Source organism: Ostrea edulis, chromosome 1 (genome assembly GCF_947568905.1).
Source record: "Ostrea edulis chromosome 1, xbOstEdul1.1, whole genome shotgun sequence".
In the NCBI taxonomy this organism is placed as follows: Eukaryota; Metazoa; Mollusca; class Bivalvia; order Ostreida; family Ostreidae; genus Ostrea; species Ostrea edulis.
In genome coordinates, this window is record NC_079164.1 from 86,779,872 (window position 1) to 86,804,271 (window position 24,400).

The following is a 24,400-nucleotide window of genomic DNA, read 5'->3' on the forward strand; positions in this document are numbered from 1 at the left end:
TTGTTGGTTGAAAATTATCATTTATGAATGACGATTGTAGAAGTTGAAAACTTCTTTACAACCTATAATAGCTTTGAAAACTTATTGACCTACTTTCTTCGCTAGGAATTCACATACCCCACGCTACACCAATCACGTACACAGTGAATAGGGAGATCCCCGAGCATCAAAACTACAACTCAGGCAGCCTAAACAAGAATGACATTGGGATCTCCCCAATATTTTTTTTTAATATAAACATCATAAAACAGAAAAATAAGGTGACACCTTAAAATTTGCTTCAATAACATAAAAGAAAGAAAACAGATAGGTAATGAGAGGAATTCTCTTTATAAGGAAGTGAGATTGGAATGGTGGAGGGAAAATTGTCCTCCTCAAAAACAATGCTTCCTTACACTTGGACAGCCACAAAGACAATATCACGTGACAATCATTATTTCATTGGTTGCTGATGATCGTGGTTCTGATAAACTAAAATGTGTGAAATAGATACACGTACTTCACTTGTGATCAAGAAATTAATACATAGATGGTTACATAACACAGATCTACTACATTACAAAAATTAATACATAGATGGTTACATAATATAGATCTACTTTACATGAAATTAATACATAAATGGTTACATAATATAAATCTACATTACATGATATGTACAGAACACACAGTCATGGTTAAACAAATTAGCCAAGTGTTAAAAATTATCACATAAAACATATTATTTACCAAATAATATTTCACCTATATGCTCTCCATTTTTATAATGATACAAAATACGGTTTGGAGAAACCGGTTTACCCAGTCCCGTAGCTTTTTTTTTCTTTCTTGGCAGTGATTAACAACAGAATACATCTTGTTGGTTGACAATTGTCATCTATTAATGACGATTATAGAAGTTGAAATGACTTGTTAAATGAGGGATGAAGGTCGGAAACATAGCAGGAAATGCATAAAATAAGTAATATGTAAGCGTTATTTACTACACTAGATGAAAGGTGAAGATGACGGACAGTGATCAATCTCGTAACTCCTATAGGCAATACAAAATAGGGAGCTGGGTAAACACACACACACACACACACACACACACACACACACACACACACACATATATATATATATATATATATATATATATATATATGTATGTATGTATATATATATATGGGTGGGGGTGTGAGCGCGCGCGTGTGGGTATGTGAGCGTGCGAGTGTTCTCATTTTCTTTATTTCTTTGGGCCAACTGGCTCATCAGAGTAACAATTGAACACAATGATAATTGTAGGCAATTCAGAGAGAGAAAGAGAGTGAACGTACAAAGTAAACAGGTAAAAAATTGAACATTATTGTGACATTTTCTTAATAATATTGCAGAACTCACATTTTTTTTTTCCAAATTTTAACAAATCGCTGACATTTCTAGTAGTTAATAATTGAATTCATTTAAAAACATTTGGTTTAGAGTAATAATGCTTTTTCAATTTGTTTTCTCTCAAATCATTATAAAGTGGACATTTCAATATGAAATGAAATTCGTCCTCAATATCATGGAGATCACAACATGTGCATAATTTATTAGATTTGATAACGTTGGATAGGCGCAACTAAAAACCACACCTAGCGTGTTTTCATATTTACAAATGACAACCAATGAAGCAATGGGTTTCAACAGAAATTGAGCAGAATACACTCAGTGAATTTTGAAAATCCACTAGGGTATGGAATACAACGCTTCACGTCGGCATACTTAACCTTACATCCACGGGTCGTTTATTTTTTATTTTTTTTTATTTACAGTCTACTTTCACTTCTGTCGGAATTCCCAACCGTTAAAATAGATCTACTAAATCTATCAAGATGTTTACAGCTGCAGCGCATTCATGAGAAAATGGCTATCATTACAATTTGTAGTGATATTAAAGGCAAATACATTGGAAATGTAAATGAAAGGCGAAGATAACGAACAGTGATCTATCTCATAACTCCTATAAGCAATACAAAATAAAGAGTGGGGCAAACACGGAGCCCTGGATATACCAGAGGTGGGATCAGGTGCCTAGGAGGAGTAAGCATCCCCTGTCGATCGGTCACACCCGGCGTGAGCCCTATATCTTGATCAGGTAAATGGAGTTATACATAGTCAAAATCAGTGTGCCAAGAACGGCCTAACAATAAATATAATATCTCCATCGAGTGATTAAATAATCTTCGGTTTCCTAATCTGATTCATCAGATGAGTCATCTTGTTGGTTTGTGGTAGTTCTGGTGGGTAATCGTATATCTGATTCATCAGATGAGTCATCTTGTTGGTTTGTGGTAGCTCTGGTGGGTAACTGTATATCACAGCTTGGTTCCCTAATAGGATTGTGCTGTTTGCTATAACACGAGGACGTATCACTTTGGAATAAAGGATTTTCCTTGCAAGTATGAGGGATTGGCACACCTACACTGGAATGAGGGAGTTGTTGACCAGTATTGAGCTTCCTACTTATGAAAGGTTGTGGATTAGTCATGTCCATTCCCGAGAAAACCATGGTTTCGTTTTCGTAATATGGATTATCTCCGTAGGATATTTCCTGTTCGGCTTGATCTCCAAGCTGACCAATCGGAGAAAAGAGTTGATAATCTGAAACATCTATCAAACCCCCTGCATGTCTGTGTGCACGGTCTGGAACGGGTATTAAACTCTCTGGAGGTGTTTGGGCACAGTCTAAAAGATCTTGTCTTGGTTCATTCTGATAATCTTGATTTTTCTTATTTCTCTTGTCCGATGTATCCACAGTTAATAAAACTCTGTTAGGGGAACAGTTGACATACATCGATGATGTGGAATTATCTCCCATCACTCCTACGTCGTCATAAGCATCTTGACATTCATCAGATTCATCAGATTCTGTTTTGTTTATGGATTCGTCACCGACTGATGGTTCCCCTGTTTCTGCTGCAGAGTTATGTCGCAGAACGTACATATATCCATCATCGCTGGACCCAGCTCTGGGATCTCCGACTTCCGGTGAATCTGGTTCAGCTGTACTCTTGTCAATTCGGTCATACCTCAGGGAAATATCAGCATCAATACTTGTGCTTCTCACATAGTTCGTGATTAATGGATTCCTGTAATTTTGTATGATACTAATTAACATTTCTTTTTAAAACAAAATTAAGAGAATGTTAGGCATTTGACAAATGAAATTTGCTAATTCTATTCATATACGTTTAATTATGGTTTTCTCAAATGACAGCTATAATTGTTTTTCATAATTAATTCAATCGATGATCCATATTTCATAGTAAATATATCAGTTATTTAAAGAGATGCCATAAAAGGTCCACATAGTGTTTAAGGCAGTGATGTAGTAAATATCACTAAACCTACAGGGAGGGGGGGGGGGTGACACGGTGTACAGATACAATAGTTTCAGTATTTTGTGCCTCTAAATTACATATATCTTTAACTGGAACTTGACAAAGTAATGTCTTCGGAAACTTGGATACTTAATAGTTCGAACATGACAAAAACTTGAATATGTATGAGACTTGTTCAGCCTTTTACAGTACCTGAAATGAATAGCCTTAATTCCATGGGGCTCCGAATTAGCATAAACTCAAATAACTATTTATAATTACTTGAAAATATCATCAATTCAATCATTGCGCCCAATAATTGATTTGATGCGTACATTAAATAAATTGATGCGCGCATCGAATCAAATATTGCTCTTACCAATTGAATTGACATGCGCGTCAATGTGGTGGAAAATTTAATTTGCAGCTCGGTATGAATGATTAAATTTGGAGTGTTGTATAAATGATTTAATTTGAAGCTCGTTATTTATAATGATTTAATTTGGAGTTCGGTATAAATGATTTAATTTGGAGCTCGGTATATATATGATTTGGTGATAGCTTTGATTCAATTTAAGGTATCTTAAATCATTTACACCGATTTTGTATATGGAATTAATGGGTGCATCAATTCTTATAAAGGGATCAACAATTCAATTAAGCAGATCATTAATTCAATTTTGGATATCTCTTATTAAATAATTGCTCTCTTTCTCTGAATTATTGAAAATTTAATTGAAGACAATAATTGATTTATTGCGCATTGAAATAATTAAAATGTCTTCAATAATTTGAGTTTACGTTAATTTGGCGTTCCATATAATTCATAATATCAATCCTACACACATGACAGTTTAAAATTTACATATCTTTGCAACTATTTTAATTTGTATCTCTGTTAGATTGCATGTGTTGTACCTGTACCGATATTCCGTTTTGTCAAAGATCGTAAGTACAACGTGGAAAGGATGAAGATAACGAAGAGTGATCATCACATAATTCTATAAAGAATACACAACTAAGAACAGGTCAAACACGGAGCCCAGAAAACACTAGACGTGGGACGAGGAGGGATCATCATCCCCAGAAAACACTAGACGTGGGACGAGGACGGATCATCATCCCCAGAAAACACTAGACGTGGGACGAGGAGGGATCAGCATCCCCAGAAAACACTAGACGTGGGACGAGGAGGGATCAGCATCCCCAGAAAACACTAGACGTGGGACGAGGAGGGATCATCATCCCCAGAAAACACTAGACGTGGGACGAGGAGGGATCAGCATCCCCTGTGGACCGTTCAACACTGTTGCGTCTTTATCTTCTATGTATATGATGTATGATTATCTTTAACATAGGACGACAATGTGAAATAGCGTCACATAACTGTGATATCCTGTATACAAGAGTTACAAATGTTTTATCATTAACGTTATTAGAATCTCACAGATTTTGAATTTCTATTTCTTCGATTTGGAATGGAATAACATGATTACGACCTTTGTGAGGTTGTAGATTAAGGAGGTACACGATTTTACCTTCTTGTTTTGATCCTCTTGACTACATCTGAAGCCGTCGGTCTACATGTCCTGTCTTGGTCCCAGCATGGTTTCATGACTTCATCATATAACCACAGTGGACAGGCTGGTGGTTTGTCAGGGAAATGGCCGTCATGTAAATGACCCAAAACCTATGGTATATAGAAAAGTCTTTAAATAAAACATAAAATCTCCCATCTGATGGAGCTTGGCCGTCTTCTTAGTCTTGTTCAATACACAAGAATACATCATGTTAGTTGTGAAATAAATTTTATTTTTGAAAATACATGAGAGTATGAATCGCAACACTCTATGCTGGCAAATTCGCTTCGTGAAAAATATGCTAGGCCTAGTGTGAAGCGCTGCAGATCATACTTCTTGTATTTTCAAAATTCATTTCGTATATTTACATTCTACTTTCATTTCTGCCAGAATTCCCACCCATTGAAATAGACGTGCTATATTTATCAAGATTCATACGCGCATTGTTTACAACTTCGCATTCATGAGGAAAAATCTATCATTGCTTTGTAAAGATATCACAGAAAAAAACAATGGAAATGGAAATATTTGTAAATAAAATAAAGTGTTTTTGAAAATATTTAGCTACATACATTACTAGGCATTCGTGAACATATCCACGATCAACATTGAAAGAAACCTACCTGAGACCTGTGTTTGTAAGAAAATGGTATACTCTGCAAGCGATCATTTCCAGAGATTGCCATAAAGAACTCGTAAAAGAGCATAGCCATCGTATAAACGTCACTTCCTGTTGAAAGTTCGCCATGTCCTATAACTTCTATGGGTAGCCTATATTCAAAATGTAATACTTGCTCATGAATATTTTTTTTAAAAACTTTATAAACGTGACTTAAATACCAACAAATATACCCTAAATGAAGAACATTTTTATATTCTACTTTCAATCTGCATTTGATCTGATCGTATATGTCATGATTTTCTATAATTTAATTTGATGTTATGATGTATTTGTATGAAGTTAACCTGACAATACCCTATCAGATAGGAACATATAACCTTGGTGCATGCTTTTAAAACTTTAATGAGTAATGTGAAATATAACTGAAACAAGATATATACCAATCTGTAATATCATCGAGTTTTCAATGTATACATGTACCAATATAAAAAAAAATCCTTGAATTTTTAATGTTTACATACCAATATAAAAAAAATCCTTGAATTTTTAAAGTTTACGTACCAATATATCAAATCCTCACATTTTTAATGCTTTTATACCAAAATATAAAATCCTCGAGTTCTCGGCGTATACATACCATTATATAATATCCTCGAATTTTCAATGTATACATACCAATATTAAAAAACTCCTTGATTTATTAATGTTTATATACCAATATATAAAATCCTTCAAATTTTAATATTTAAATACCAATATATAAAATCTTTGAGTTTTCAAAGTACATCTGTATGCATACTAATATACATGTATAATATCCTCGAGTTTTCATTGTATACATACCAATGTATAATATCCTCGAGTATTCAATGTATACCAATGTATGATATCCTCGAGTTTTCTATGTATACATACCAATGTCTGATATCCTCGAGTTTTCTATGTATACATACCAATGTATGATATCCTCGAGTTTTCTATGTATACATACCAATGTCTGATATCCTCGAGTTTTCTATGTATACATATCAATGTATGATATCCTCGAGTTTTCTATGTATACATACCAATATATGATATCCTCGAGTTTTCAATATATACATACCAATGTATGATTTCCTCGAGTTTTCTATGTATACATACCAATGTCTGATATCCTCGAGTTTTCTATGTATACATACCAATGTATGATATCCTCGAGTTTTCTATGTATACATACCAATGTATGATATCCTCGAGTTTTCTGTTTACATACCAATGTATGATATCCTCGAGTATTCAATGTATACATACCAATGTATGATATCCTCGAGTTTTCTATGTATACGTACCAATGTATGATATCCTCGAGTTTTCTATGTATACATATCAATGTATGATATCCTCGAGTTTTCTATGTATACATATCAATGTATGATATCCTCGAGTTTTCTATGTATACATACCAATATATGATATCCTCGAGTTTTCAATATATACATACCAATGTATGATTTCCTCGAGTTTTCTATGTATACATACCAATGTCTGATATCCTCGAGTTTTCTATGTATACATATCAATGTATGATATCCTCGAGTTTTCTATGTATAGATATCAATGTCTGATATCCTCGAGTATTCAATGTATACATACCAATGTATGATATCCTCGAGTATTCACTGTATACATACCAATATATGATATCCTCGAGTTTTCAATGTATACATACCAATGTATGATATCCTCGAGTTGTCAATGTATACATACCAAAATATGATATCCTCGAGTTTTCTATGTATACATACCAATGTCTGATATCCTCGAGTTTTCTATGTATACATACCAATGTATGATATCCTCGAGTTTTCTATGTATACATATCAATGTATGATATCCTCGAGTTTTCTATGTATACATATCAATGTATGATATCCTCGAGTTTTTTATGTATACATACCAATGTCTGATATCCTCGAGTTTTCTATGTATACATACCAATGTCTGATATCCTCGAGTTTTCTATGTATACATACCAAAATATGATATCCTCGAGTTTTCTATGTATACATACCAATGTATGATATCCTCGAGTTTTCTATGTATACATACCAATGTATGATATCCTCGAGTTTTCTATGTATACATACCAATGTATGATATCCTCGAGTTTTCTATGTATACATACCAATGTCTGATATCCTCGAGTTTTCTATGTATACATACCAAAATATGATATCCTCGAGTTTTCTATGTATACATACCAAAATATGATATCCTCGAGTTTTCTATGTATACATACCAATGTATGATATCCTCGAGTTTTCTATGTATACATACCAATGTATGATATCCTCGAGTTTTCTATGTATACATATCAATGTATGATATCCTCGAGTTTTCTATGTATACATACCAATGTCTGATATCCTCGATTTTTCTATGTATACATACCAAAATATGATATCCTCGAGTTTTCTATGTATACATACCAAAATATGATATTCTCGAGTTTTCTATGTATACATACCAATGTATGATATCTTCGAGTTTTCTATGTATATATACCAATGTATGATATCCTCGAGATTTCTATGTATACATACCAATGTCTGATATCCTCGAGTTTTCTATGTATACATACCAATGTATGATATCCTCGAGTTTTCTATGTATACATACCAATGTATGATATCCTCGAGTTTTCTGTTTACATACCAATGTATGATATCCTCGAGTATTCAATGTATACATACCAATGTATGATATCCTCGAGTTTTCTATGTATACGTACCAATGTATGATATCCTCGAGTTTTCTATGTATACATATCAATGTATGATATCCTCGAGTTTTCTATGTATACATATCAATGTATGATATCCTCGAGTTTTCTATGTATACATACCAATATATGATATCCTCGAGTTTTCAATATATACATACCAATGTATGATTTCCTCGAGTTTTCTATGTATACATACCAATGTCTGATATCCTCGAGTTTTCTATGTATACATATCAATGTATGATATCCTCGAGTTTTCTATGTATAGATATCAATGTCTGATATCCTCGAGTATTCAATGTATACATACCAATGTATGATATCCTCGAGTATTCACTGTATACATACCAATATATGATATCCTCGAGTTTTCAATGTATACATACCAATGTATGATATCCTCGAGTTGTCAATGTATACATACCAAAATATGATATCCTCGAGTTTTCTATGTATACATACCAATGTCTGATATCCTCGAGTTTTCTATGTATACATACCAATGTATGATATCCTCGAGTTTTCTATGTATACATATCAATGTATGATATCCTCGAGTTTTCTATGTATACATATCAATGTATGATATCCTCGAGTTTTTTATGTATACATACCAATGTCTGATATCCTCGAGTTTTCTATGTATACATACCAATGTCTGATATCCTCGAGTTTTCTATGTATACATACCAAAATATGATATCCTCGAGTTTTCTATGTATACATACCAATGTATGATATCCTCGAGTTTTCTATGTATACATACCAATGTATGATATCCTCGAGTTTTCTATGTATACATACCAATGTATGATATCCTCGAGTTTTCTATGTATACATACCAATGTCTGATATCCTCGAGTTTTCTATGTATACATACCAAAATATGATATCCTCGAGTTTTCTATGTATACATACCAAAATATGATATCCTCGAGTTTTCTATGTATACATACCAATGTATGATATCCTCGAGTTTTCTATGTATACATACCAATGTATGATATCCTCGAGTTTTCTATGTATACATATCAATGTATGATATCCTCGAGTTTTCTATGTATACATACCAATGTCTGATATCCTCGATTTTTCTATGTATACATACCAAAATATGATATCCTCGAGTTTTCTATGTATACATACCAAAATATGATATTCTCGAGTTTTCTATGTATACATACCAATGTATGATATCTTCGAGTTTTCTATGTATATATACCAATGTATGATATCCTCGAGATTTCTATGTATACATACCAATGTCTGATATCCTCGAGTTTTCTATGTATACATACCAATGTATGATATCCTCGAGTTTTCTATGTATACATATATGTACCAATATATGATATCCTCGAGTTTTCTGTTTACATACTAATGTATGATACCCTCGAGTATTCAATGTATACATACCAATGTATGATATCCTCGAGTTTTCTATGTATACATACCAATATATGATATCCTCGAGTTTTCAATATATACATACCAATGTATGATTTCCTCGAGTTTTCTATGTATACATACCAATGTCTGATATCCTCGAGTTTTCTATGTATACATATCAATGTATGATATCCTCGAGTTTTCTATGTATAGATATCAATGTCTGATATCCTCGAGTATTCAATGTATACATACCAATGTATGATATCCTCGAGTATTCAATGTATACATACCAATATATGATATCCTCGAGTTTTCAATGTATACATACCAATGTATGATATCCTCGAGTTTTCAATGTATACATACCAAAATATGATATCCTCGAGTTTTCTATGTATACATACCAATGTATGATATCCTCGAGTTTTCTATGTATACATATCGATGTATGATATCCTCGAGTTTTCTATGTATACATACCAATGTCTGATATCCTCGATTTTTCTATGTATACATACCAAAATATGATATCCTCGATTTTTCTATGTATACATACCAAAATATGATATCCTCGAGTTTTCTATGTATACATACCAATGTATGATATCCTCGAGTTTTCTATGTATACATACCAATGTATGATATCCTCGAGTTTTCTATGTATACATACCAATGTATGATATCCTCGAGATTTCTACTGGACATTACGCTGTCATTATCAAGCGGTAGTCTCACCATTCGTCCTATTCGTAACTCGCACGCCTAAATGTATTATTATTCAATTCATTTTTATGACTTGAAAGGTGTTTGTGCAACACGGATATGAAAATCATACGAATGCTATACAGTAAAACTCGAATATAGCGAACACGGATATAGCGAAATTGCGGCTATAGCGAAGTGAAAACGATTTCCCCGGCAAATTCTTTATATATTCTATATAAAAATCTGCGTTTATAACGAACACGGATATAGCGAATTTACGGATATAACGAAGTGAATTCCTATTCCCCTTGAATTAAAAATGAACGTAAAAATCACCTTTTATAACGAATTTATTTTTTTCATTTTAATCTCTTTGTGATTTTAACAATCGCTTTCCATTGACATAAAGGATCCACACTTATTACAAAATTTATGTTCGTATTTTTTTTTAAAAAGGTTGTTAACGCAAAACAATACTTACACATACGTTTAGGAAATGTATTGTCGGTATTGTTTACTATTCTCGTTAATTAAATTTGAAGTTTGATTGCATTTATTTTATCGTACACTCCTTTACAAGTAAATGTCAATTGCAATAGACTGTACATGTATGTATTGTGTAAAATTTTGTTGACATTTCTCTTTCGACATGTTCTTGCATGACTTAATAATCCATCAAGATAAATTATCATATATAAATCAACGTGTATATTTCTTGTATAAAAATATTTCTTCTCGAAAATATATATAGGCTTCATTTCTTTTAAAGACAATGCAAACGCAAGTATATCGATTGCTGCTTTCTTAGAGAACTGATATACATGTAGAACAAATCAGTTTTATAACGAATTCGTTATATTTGAATTAAGAATTCGCTATAAACATATAGCGAATTACGCTTATAGTGAATTTTTATAGAGGATCTCCAGAAATTCGCTATATCAGAGTTTTACTGTATTAGGATGGGTTTAATTCAGATTAAAGGGAAAGGCAACCCTACCCACATCGTTGCTTTTATGAATAAAGTCTTAACTTATTGATATCGTAATTGACAACCTTTCACAACAAAAATCCTTACTCAACGATTAAATTAATATTAATTTATCATATATTTTAAATTACCCGCTGCTAGGAGAGCAGCCATTGAATTTTAATTTATGACGTCACACCGTCGGTTCCGGTTTATTTCATCAGCAGCACTATAAACATGCCAAGTCACGAACAGTTAAGTTTGGAACCGTATATATTTGAGCACGCCGTTCTTTCGCATGAGGATAAAGAAAAGACGTTCAATCGAGTCGCAGACCAGACAGACGGTACAAGTTTCTTCATACAAATGTCTGAAACCTCAACTTGTCATTACGCAAATGAGGGATCCACAGTTTACATAGTCTTTTCTTTTCAGATGACTTGGTTGGGTCAGGAATTTCGAGAATTTTTTTTCACGTCTCCCTTTCCGCATCAGTGTAATTAACTGCTTGACGGGAAGGTATCAGCCTATTTACTCGTAAGATCTACGACATGCACATCTTTAATAATATTAGAATCTCATAAAAACCGGAACAGACGGTATGACGTTAAAATTATTAATTTTTGTGGTCTTGAATACAAAAGAGTTCCACATCGTGGCATCCTCTATAAGATAGCGGGAATTTCAAATGAGTACTGAAGCTTATCTAAACCGTTTATCGACAGAATAGAATGACAATTTTTTTATCATATCAATAATCCTATCATTTATCATGTAAAATATTTTTGAGTTGCCTTCCCCTTTAAATTGTATTCTGTATCTTGCTCACTCTGCAATTCTTAACTCAAAACTTCTCGAAGAAAAAAATGTATAAATTGATTTAAATATATGTCGATGAAAAATTATGTCTTTATAGTTTTATCATTTTCGTCACATCATAATAATTCAAGTCAGAATTAAACAATAAAATGCCTTCAAGCATTGCAGAAAAAAATTACGTAATTTTTTCCTGCAATGACTGCTACGTTCATTACCCAATGAAACAACAAAGAAAGACATCTTTGTTCCCGAGGGCCTCTACAGCCCAGTAGCTAAGTACTTCGTTGCTGGCTTGAAAATACGGATATATATTTAATTGCTGTTATAAAATTTAGAAATTCATTTCAAAATTAAGGATTATCTCCCTCACGCATAACTCTTATCCTTAGACGAATTTGACTCCACTTTTTTGGCACACTGTTTTCCCCTATAATAGCCCTAAAACTTCATTGTTATTTCGGATTTCAAAAATTTCGGTTGAGCATCACTAAAGAGACATTATTTGTCGAAATGCGCATCTGGTGCATCAAAATTGGTACCGTATTTAAGATTTACATCTTATTGTTTATATTTTTGTATTAAAAAACAACTAAATATCATATGGTTGACCCATTCGTTACGCTGTTCCAGCCTAAGCACCCTTTGATCTTGATGACGCTCCAATTTGGTAATGATTAATAAGACAGGTGGTACTAAAAAACCGGACCAAACTAATTTGCAACATGTCGCAGATGAAAGCAATGTCAATTTCAAAGAAATATGAGAAAAGATTCTTTGAATGTAAATATATATATGTTGTAGATGAAAATATGTACCATTAATCGGACAACACAATGTAGAGAAATGTACAATGTATGTCTTCAAGTTTTATCTTCGCAAATACAGCGACTTTTCTCAAATAACATATACAGTCATGTAATTGATATGATATGGTGAGAAGTTACTTAAGACATCAGATTCCACGTATACCTTATAATCGTTGTCCTCCTGTATATACACGTATTTTCCAGTGATGTCCACTATAATCCAACGTTTATCGTGCATCCTTTCTACGAGGCATGCAACTTGAAGAACAATATGAAGGGCTCTATCAAAGTTTTCCTGGACACTGCAGGATGAAGCCAACTCCATTATATTTGTTGACGTCGGGAAGCTATATTTCTGTTGGAGTAATTTTTTTTGTTATAAGTGCTTGCATAATGGTGAGAAATAAATAAAAACTATGAGATCGGTTGATGATTTTTTTTTTAAATGTTGTATGTTGTTCTCACCACTGTAATGTTTACGCCTTGTAGTGTTCGAGACCGTTTTACAGGCGGCCAACTTGTGATACTCATCTTCTCTGCAAAATCCTTGCTCATTTTAGGAAGTGTTTTGTTATGAAATTCCACAGTTACTTCTTCCTCCACTTCAACTTCAAATCTCTTGAGCAATTAGAATGTATTTTCATCAACATATTTAATACCAATTTTCAATGATGAAAACAGTGTAAGCATATACAAAATGTATTTCATCATTCTGAACAAAAATTCCTATAAAATCAGTATTGCACAGTATAAGGGTTTATCGATTATCAAACATTAGTCTAAGATTAGAAACATAAATTACACTTTATGGTATATACATGTATTCATTTGGGTGATAAAAATCTTTCGAATGAAATGATATTGTTAACTTCTATATATGATAAAAATAAAACATTTTTAAACAAATTTTTGAACGTTTGAATTTCTAAACTTCTTATGATATGATTAGTGTTCATGTAAAGGTCTTAGCTTTATAGATTCTAATCCTGTTAGAAGACTTAGAATATCTTGAGAAGGATGACAACGAATGAATAGGAACGCAGTAATTCTTAATTTAGGAATTTTTAGTACGATACTGATCCATTACCTTTCGGATAATTTTGGGTTCATCTTTAGATTGAATGTCTCCAAGACACAGAGTCATTGACAGAGGTGCATAATCAGGATTGGGACTTTGTGGAACCCGTCTTTTCATTTCGAAGTAAGTTTCTCTCTTATCTGCAATGTAATTAGACCGACATTAAAAGCAATTAAATGATTATATATTCAATTCAATTCTTTATTGTCCTTGAGTTATATAGCTCATCGGAATACATCTAATACATGTACATGTATATACACAATATATCTAATTGTATAAGATAAACAACAGGTGAGTGGACAGGAGAAGATAGAAGGAGAAGAAATTTCAAATATGAAATAATATACATGTAATCACATTATGAGATGTACATCTTCTTAGAAAAATACTATAATTACATTATTGACTTGCAACGCTAACCTTTGTATTTTCACGGCTTGTACTAAGAATTTTCCTAAGTTATTGAGTTCTCTAGTATTGTCTACACTAAGGAGCTTAACTAATTTGAAGACACCTCGTTTTGTGTAATAAAAACCCTTAATATATTTTTTTCTCAAATCGTTGTAAAATGGACATTTCAGGATAAAATGAAACTCATCTTCTATATCATTATAATCACATAATTTACAAAGCCTCGCAGTCCTTAAAACATTATTGTGCCTGTCCTTTTCAATATTCAAAGAATGTGAAGACGTTCTAAATTTAATGATAATTTTTTCCCTTTTAAGTTGATTGGTCTTTTGAGATATGATTGTAAACAAAAGTTATCTATTAATACTTTATGTAAACAAATAGCAAAGAAAGGTTTATTCTCGCATTATCCATGTAAATCCACAGCAATGACTGGCTGATAAATGCTCATTGTTTAACATACCCCCAGTCATTTCTTTCATTTTCTTCACCATCAGAGGAATTCCCTTCAAAATATAAAAGAAACTTTACAAACCTTTCTCTGCATTTCATATTTTCTTTATATGTTTCAAAAAAGATGAAAACAAAATAAAGCGATTTAATATATCCTCAATTTGTACAACACTCATTACTTCATTAATTAAATACATCATTATTTAGAATACAAAATATTCGAGCCAGCGGGAGTCATCAACATAACTATAAAACGTTGCTGGTGGTTGTAAAATAATTTCAAACCATCTGTCTTTCTCTCTTACCCGTTCAGGTTGATGCCCCCTTTCACTTTGTTTTTCAGATATCTTAGGGAGCTCATGGTCACAATCTGAAGTATAGATAACAAAATAACTATACGACATTGTGCAGTCATTAACTAGGTGTTTTCAGTGCTCGTGACAGACCTTTCAAATTTAAACATATTTACTAGATTTTCGCAATTGTGTCCTCTCATTCTTCAATTCCTTCAAATAATTAGAGATAAAATGCATTTCAGGTCTTTCTGTTGGGCAAAAATTCAGACATCTGGAGGCTAATTCGTGATAAGAAAGAGGAATGCATGGCCATTTGTAAGGTTTCAGCCCACAGGATACTACTTTGGCTATGATGTCATATGTTGTTTCACTGTACAGTTCAGTGTATGGCTCACAACCATAAGTATGCACTGCGTGGATCACATGACCAAACATCCAAGTGTCGGTTTTACAATCATATCTGTCTTCCCAGATGGATTCTGGAGCTGACCATCGTGTTGCAATGCATTCTCCATGAATGTCTGAATGAATAAATGAATAAATAAATAAATGAATAAATGAAAAGGAATTGGTTTTAACCGATGGTATTAAGAAGTGGATTCATCCACGATTCTGTGTATGTTTGACAATTTGCTTGTAGGTCCATTATACATTTCAAAACAATATCAAGGAATCAACATGAACATGATTGTACATAATCACAGTAAAACGTCAGTGTGCTAGTCCGCCCTCCATATTTTGATAAAGGAGTTGCTATTCAAACTAACTGCCATGAATTTGACACTGCATTGCATAATGTAATAAGTCACATAAAAAGTCTATAGTTTATTGATTTATTTACCTCCAATATGCCCAGTGTTGGCAGATATTTCATCGTCACTTGTGCATGCCATATGAAGAGAGCACAGAACAGCTTTCTCCTCTTCCACTGTGGAGAGCTCCTTAATCGCGATACCGTTTAAGGTAATGTCCCTGTGGATTATTTTCTTCCGATGGAGATAATCGATTGCACTGGCAATCTCTAGTAGCCGCCTGTTTATCCATTCTTGTGACAGAAATTCTTGGCACCTTCTTGCATGAAGAAGTTTGTCAATGAGATTTGTTTGAAAACTTTCAAGAACGTAAAAATGCAAACGACAGTTTCGGGGGCTAAATGCAAGCATTTTCATGATATTGGAGTGAGTTTTTTGTCTTTGTAGAATGTGGAGAATTTCAAATTCATTCACTTTTTGTTCATTTTCGATACAATTTTGAAGTTTTTTAAATTGTGTATTTGCTATTCCAGGTACCAAAATTGATATCTGTGCGAGGTTTAGGAACAGGCGACCACCAGAAATCATCCAGTGAGAATGATCAGACAATTTTGGAAGTCTTCTTCGGTTCTGGTTGTGAACAACTAGCCCTGGAAGAACTCTCTCAATGTACGACTCTGCTAATTGAGTCATGGTTCCCTCTGATATGTTTAAACAAGAGGTAACTGGTTGCACAATTTTAGACTTTAGAGACAAGACAAGGTCTGATACTTCCTCCGGGACCGTAAATCTATTGTTTGCCAAACCATCTGCGCAAACATCGATGATACTGTGAAGATGCGTCATTTCTATTTGAGAAACTGAAAGAAGACATAATCATCAGCATAACCAATCTATTACCTTTAGTTGCCATATGTACATAAGATGTTTTCGAGCACTACGTACATTTTCTTGTTATGAAGGCAACCCCACAAATAATTAGATACTCCAGTTGCTGAAACTCAGGGACTATCCATTTCCTTTCAATGTGCTTCTGGCGAAGTATTGTTTGCAAGAAACGATTGAACGTGTCGCACATATTTCTGGGATCGGTTTTCATCTGAAATAAAGGAGATCATTTAACAGATGTAATAGATAACACTCTCCTACGCATTCAGGAAGAAGATTCAGATTAATGCTATTTGTTAGAAAAATGTTAGTACCTTTGTTAGAATCCCCATTGTAACAATGTATTGTTCAACAACAGATCCACTGGTTCCAATCTTCATCATTGCCATTTCATGTTCTGATGAAGTAAATGAATCGTTTAAACTTAAAAAAAGTTCTTTCAACTGTTTCCCAAATTTGAATTTTCCCATTGCTGCAAGAAGATCTATGGCGCCTTTAACCATCTGGCAAACTATAGGGTCAATGGATTTTAATCTTTTCTTAGAAATCCCACTGGTCCATATTTTTTCTATTGTTTCGCAACTTTTACTAATTCTGATGAATAAATCCTTCTTTTCTTTTCTGAAACAACAGTGAAGTATGGAAGCTATCGCACAGCTTCTGAGTACAGGGGGAAGTGTGGTTACTATTGCCTTGTCAAGCGAATCTTCCTCCTCGTCATGTTTTTGTAAATGATGTCCAATACTTCTCAAACATATGTCCGTGATACCTACAGTTGTTCCATTTAGCGATACCTCCATCAATGACTTCTGAATAGATCTTAGCACAACCTTCTTAAATTTGACGTCATTAACGGAAAGAAGTTTCGAGAGTGATTCGATGTCGTTGGATTTTTGTAGTTTACTTACAAAAAGAGTCTCTGCACATCTCAGAAAATCATTTCGCTCGGTCCCTTGCTTATTGGCAAGTATATAATGGAAATCTTCAACAGTTGAATCTTTTAGATCTTCTGGAAAATAAATGTAGCTATGTTCCAAATTCGATATAATGATGATAATCATAATACAAAGTTGATAATTTTTTCTGAATGACATCAGAGTACCATATATCGATTATTTTTCATATCTAGTGAATTTTTCTCAGAAAAAGTACTCTGAAAATTTAGCGATTTTAATTTTTGGTGCAATGTCATTAACTTGTGAATCATTTATGTAGATAAAAATGTTTGCGCTTTTATTTTTCGCGATTTTTCATTCACAAAAATACACCATTTCCAGTGCGCAAAACTTACCCAATATACAGTATATTTGACCCATCAAAGGTCCTGACCAGTCTGAATCACGTATGTACAGTATGACTACTGAATGACTGTTAATTAATTATTGAAATAATAGATGTCTGATACTTTACATATTGCCAAAATATACTTGGAGTACTGTGTACATTTTTATCTTATTTACATAAACGAGGGACATATTAACCATTAGAGTTAGATTTCACATCATGGCCAATCATGCTTCCTTTGTGATATACAATTTGTACGAGATGTTTCTATTAACTTGCCTTCGTTTTTAACCCTTATTTACATGTATATTAACACACATCACACAGAACGATACAACCTTCTTTGTAAGTTGTGTTCCGATTTCATACGTTACCATTTATAGCCAATATTAGGCTTCGTAACATCTGTGGTTCGGATTTGTCCGTCTCCTTGCAGGTTTCCACACTTACAAACGGATCGTCTTCCTCGGGATCCACATAATCGTAGTTTCCTTTGATATCAGCCATCACGTTGGTGCTATCTACAAAAAATATGAATTTCATTTTCAAAAAAAAAAAAAAAAAAAAACAACCAAAAAAAAAATCGAAAGAAGGGTGAGATAGGCAGGGAACCACACCATTTCAGAGAAATTTTTGCCGCAAAAAAAAAAAACCAACAATTTATCAAAAAAAGGGCAGGGGTAAGTTGTATCCATACTTCAGGTGCCTGTAGTCGCGAGTTCAACCCCGGGTAGGTTGAACACCTGAACAGTAGGCGTGACCAAACCCGAATAGGAGTTACCTAGATCTTATCCATATACATGTAATGATGTAATCAGCACATACGGAGTAGTGTCCGCCATTAAATGACCAGGGGACGATTCATACCCTACCGACATTATTTACATGAAAAGTGAAGATAACAAACAGTGATCAATGTCATAACTCCTATAAGCAATACAAAATAGATAGTTGGGCAAACACGTAATCTTGGTTGAGATTGGGCTCGGCTGAATATTTGGACCGACGCCTTCGCGGAATCTCGGAGCAGTCCTTCATAATTTATGTCTGAAAATTTACTTTCAGCTTCGGCCATTTCTAGCAATTAAAATGCACTTAGGTGACACTGCTGTTCGCTTCAAATAAGGGATTTGACTGTTAAACTAACTCTCTATCACTATAATGCTATATTACTTACCATTAAGGTATAAAAATCCCAAAATGAAAACAGGCACTACATTTTCCGTTCAAATGAAGATTTCCATGCACAATATTTTATCTCCTGGAATTGAAGAGTTCCTATAGTCTGCTTTATCTAGTTACTGATACATCGTATCTCTACATACCTACTTGCATTTTGCTAATTTAAAAAAAAACCTATAGGAACTCTTCAATTTTGGGAGATAAAATATTGCGCCATAGACGGGAAAATTAGTGATGGTTTATTTTATGGAATTTACATATTTAGACGGTAAGTAATACAGCATTAATAGTGATAGAGAGTTCGTTTAACAGTCAAATCACTTAATTGAAGCGAACAGCAGTGTCACCTAAGTGCACATTAATTGCTAGAACTGGAAGTAAATTTCCAGACATGAATTATGAAGGACTGCTCCGAGATTCGGTGAAGGTGTCACTCCAAATATTCAGCCAAGCCGAATCTCAGCCGAGATTAGGCAAACACGGACCCCTGGACACACCAGAGGTGGGATCAGGTGCCTAGGAGGAGTACACAAGTATATATGTAATCTTATTACCAGAGTGTAAACTAATTTAATTGTAATTTCGCCACAAATCATGGTTTTCAATTGAAATCCTTCGAGATATCAAAGATTTGTCGTCGTACAATCGTCAAATTGTCAGCTTTGAGTACAGAAACGAAAATTCTTATACCCAAATAAAGACTTTTATGTTCCTTTAAGAAATAGTTTTGATGACTCCTTTTCAGATCCCAGTCGCTCGATCTCAAAATGTTCTGTAACAAATTGTAAAAAATTGTGATATACTGATCACTAGAAATTCATTTAGTAGTAATCTCACCGGAAGTAGTTTCTGTACCAAAACATTTGATAATTTGACTTGTAAATCTTCTAACGTTGTCTACGCTAATGAGTGTAACCAACGAAAGGTGAAGATAACGAACAGTGATCAATCTCATAACTTACATAAGCAATACGAAATAGACAGTAGGGCAGACACGGACCCCTGGACACACCAGAGGTGGGACCATGTGCCTTTTTTCTTTTTTTTTTTTATTTGGATCAGCTCTTTGGACGAATAAGGCATGTCCTAATTCGCTCCGCTTTTAACATTGATTGGCGAGCCTAAAGACCAAAAAAAAAAAAAAAAAAAAAAACCATGTAGTCTGCGTTGTAAATACGTTTGTAGATTAGTGTAGTTGTAGTGCTAGATTTATTTATATGTCGTTTTTGTTATTATTCTCCGTTGATATTGGCCACATTGTGTAATTATTTTCGCGTGTCCTGAAGAAGGGACGGGTCGTCCCGAAAATTTGATAATCTGGTTGTTCGTGTCGTTGGTCATTTTAGTGCTTTGTATGATTTTTTGTATTTGACCTTGCATCCATGTTGTTGATCCGACACTTTTAGGTATCGGGTGTGTTGTTGGAAATGAGTGTATGTGTGTATATATATATATATATATATATATATATATATATATATATATATATAGTTCAAGTTCTAGTCCCGATCGATCAAAGTCATATCTTAAAATACTAAAAAAGAGAGGAAGAACATGTGGGGATCCGGGATAGAATAGGTCCTCAGTATCTCTTGCACTAAGTGGGGCGGTCCTTCGGATAAAACCGAGGCCCCGTGTCACAGCAGGTGTGGCACGATAAAAATCCCTCCCTGCTCAAACGCCATAAACGCCGAACATGGGCCGAAATTTTGCAGCCCTTCACCGGCAGTGGTGACGTCTCCATATGAGTGGAATGTTCTCGGGAGGGACGTTAAACAATATTCAATCAATCAATCAATCAAAATGAAAGACGTCAACTTTTATTTTACAATTTTTTCTGATTATTAGAATTGAGCAGTCGTAACTTATCATTTCTATTTAGATGTAAATTTTTAAGACGAAATTGACAGTCAGAAATTTAAATGGCCTTCTCGCTGTGGCCGTGGGTTCAAGAATTAATAGCATATCTTTATAGTACAAGTTTGTTTTTTTTTTTAGAAATTTTAGGGAATTTCCTAAGGTTAAACCCTTATGATTCGCCAAAAAAAACCCCGTATCAAATACGGACGTCTATTCAACAGGTATCGGAGATGTGCACTTACCGAAAATATTAGATTCTCTTTATTCTGATAAATCCACGAAACAAAATGATAAGCTCCATTTGTATCTCGTTAGAACTTTACAACACGTTGTCATTCCATTATACAGTCTGCGACACACTTCACCCGTGCCAAATAGGGTGTCTTCAATCAGGGGAGATGTCAGAGTAGAAAATTTTTATTGTTTTGAATGCTTGTCTGGTCGAGGTTTTGCAGTTTATAGAAATCGGGAATCTAACCATATACATTGAGCATCTGGTTGGATATATTGCGTGCACAATTCAAAATTTATCGATGATCATATACAAAATTGGATATACAAATAAGGGAATAATGATCGAAATATACATCTGTAAGAAAATGCGGGTATTACATTTGCAATCCATAATAAACAGTTGATTACACAAAGACACATATAAAAGGAAATTGTATTTAAACGAAAATATAGTTTTATTGTCTCTTTGGGAACCACGTAATTATTTACGGTCTTTGTATGTCCATATTCATTGATTGAACAGGAGAGAGAGAGAGAGAGAGAGAGAGAGAGAGAGAGAGAGAGAGAGAGCGTCCTACTTCGATGTACGATATATAATTTCACAGAAGGAAAGAAAATCGATTACTGATACAAATGTAAGCTTACAAGCATTAAAACTTTCCAGCTATTTAAAAAGTAGTGATTGACAATATATTGGTAACTTACAGGAGTTGATGGTTATAATTGAATTCATTACAAAAATATTAGTTTGAACTGTGCATGTACAAAATACTGACTTTGTATGTTAGAATAACGGAAAAAAGTTTATTGTCAAAAAAGTGGGGAGAGCAGACCAGCCTCCCTGCCCACCCCAACCCCCACTATACGTGCCTGAAACAACATATCAATTCGTGTTGAAAGAAAGGTGCATACATGTATCTGCATTTCATTAAATTCCAAAGGAGCTCGAATTGATGTGTTCCCCTATCAATTATTTTGTATGCAAGATTCGTTCCCAATTTAGAATCATGCTTTCAGTCAGAGCAGAAATGAATTTAGTTTGAATGCAAATGTGGGGTTCCTTCTTTTAATTTCATCAGACTCATTAGAACCCCCTTCCCCAAACTATGCAGCTTTGTTTCTATTGATATCTAAATCGGTAACTTATATAATGTTTTTTCGAATCATATAGATATTGAAACTAATAATGAAAAAAAAAGAAGAAAAATGTTTATACTCTTGCCTTTTGCATATCCGACTAATGCATTACAGTATATTGACATTGTATCATATCAAATAAAACCTCAACACGAATTTTACTGATTTATGAATACTAACATCTTATCGAATACATTTGAAATTGAAACGACGTACAGCGGTATGTCTATTTTCAGTATATATCCATTGCCCCAGATCTACGAAATGAAAATATTTATGAATAAATTACACTCAAGCCTGGACGTAATCATTATGGCATGTTACAGAAACGTTAAAATACACATATGCTATAGTCCTGCAATACATGTATGCGATTTTTCTGAATACATGTATTTATGTATTCGTGAATGAAGTTCCTACGCTTAAAAATATCTTGGTTTCTATGCATTTTGTTTTGTGATTTTGGTTTACCATTCCTTAAACCGTGTAAATGAAGGAAAAATTGGTAAAGGGTACAGTTCTACACCATACAATCAGTATACATGCATGTGTTGCAAAGCAAAATGTACATGTAATAACCAGACATGTATTGTCATTTTTCATAGAAGGAGGGGGGGGGGCGTACAACAGGAAGAAGAAAAATGGAAAATTGGATTCTTCAAAATTCCTTGTCATTCAAAATAATAATCAAAAAGATGAACGAAAACAGCAATAAAATAAACAAAAACCCAAACAAAGCAAGATGATTTGTCCGTTGTTCAAAGTCCTAATGTGGGGGTGAAGGGTTAAAGAGTCTTTTACTTTGACTGCCTCATTTAATTTCCCCCTAGACTTCATTTTCTTCAATCTTTGGGGGTGGGATGGGGTGGTTAGAGTCCTCTACTATGAGCGCCTCATAATATCTTCATTTTCGTAACTGGTGGTGGTGGTGTGTCTTCTACTTTTATATCAAAACTTTCAATCTGGGGTCGTGTTACCTATCATATCTCTTATTTGCATTACAAAATAACAAAAAATGGATATTGTTATTAAAGGTGGGAAACAGACACTCTTGTCCCCTCCCCTTGATTCTACGTACTTGATAACGACGCATAATATGATAAATTCAATTATTACATTTTGCATTAGTACAATTTGCGTCGAATTCAACGCAGAATGTAATAACGCAAAATGGCATAGATATATAAGATCTATTGAGCACCAAATTAGCATAAGATGAAGTAATTGAAAATAACATTATTTAAATATATGTTTAATTCTTAATTATTGCGTGCTTTCAATGAATCAAATAAATCTGCATTATCAATTAATGAGAGCAATATGGAGTTACTGTTCTCTTTTATTGAATTAACGATATCATTTGTCTTAATAAGAGTGCGATTATTACAAGATCATTGTTTGAATCCCACCTCCTCTCTCTCTCTCTCTCTCTCTCTCTCTCTCTCTCTCTCTCATACACTCGTACAGTGTTGTATATGCAAATTATATAAGCATAACACCTAAATGATTTCCTGATTTATAAATCTGCAATACTCTGATCAGTAAGTCATACGGTATAAGGATTCATGCACAATACAGAGTAAATATACTACTCAAAATTTGATAAGGATCACTAGGTTATATGTGTGTAATTTACCACTAACATAACAAAAGACATAAATTTGACTCAGAAACATGTTTACTCAGGTTATGAATGAAAATTCATGAACGGCATGAACTTTTATCAATACGGAATGCTTGAAATCTGATAACAACACCAAAAGTTACAAAAGGTTAACAGCAAACCAGAGAATGAATTACACAGTTTTGGGGGA

General features: G+C 33.7%; 1 protein-coding gene across 1 annotated transcript in view; it reads right to left on the reverse strand.

The window, feature by feature from the left end:
- The window catches only part of LOC125676690 (uncharacterized), a 26,705-nt gene continuing 2,305 nt past the window's right edge, over nt 1-24,400 (reverse strand). The window contains exons 2-15 of the mRNA XM_056164415.1: nt 18,548-18,694; nt 17,204-17,898; nt 16,947-17,100; nt 16,091-16,861; nt 15,423-15,770; nt 15,259-15,323; nt 14,964-15,006; nt 14,096-14,226; nt 13,474-13,626; nt 13,172-13,363; nt 10,379-10,470; nt 5,551-5,698; nt 4,886-5,037; nt 1-3,116 (exon numbers count right to left, since the gene is read on the reverse strand). Of these exons, the coding sequence (XP_056020390.1) occupies nt 2,219-3,116; nt 4,886-5,037; nt 5,551-5,698; nt 10,379-10,470; nt 13,172-13,363; nt 13,474-13,626; nt 14,096-14,226; nt 14,964-15,006; nt 15,259-15,323; nt 15,423-15,770; nt 16,091-16,861; nt 16,947-17,100; nt 17,204-17,898; nt 18,548-18,694 (3,989 nt within the window). The 3' untranslated portion in view covers nt 1-2,218. The remainder of the gene's footprint in view (nt 3,117-4,885; nt 5,038-5,550; nt 5,699-10,378; nt 10,471-13,171; nt 13,364-13,473; nt 13,627-14,095; nt 14,227-14,963; nt 15,007-15,258; nt 15,324-15,422; nt 15,771-16,090; nt 16,862-16,946; nt 17,101-17,203; nt 17,899-18,547; nt 18,695-24,400) is intronic.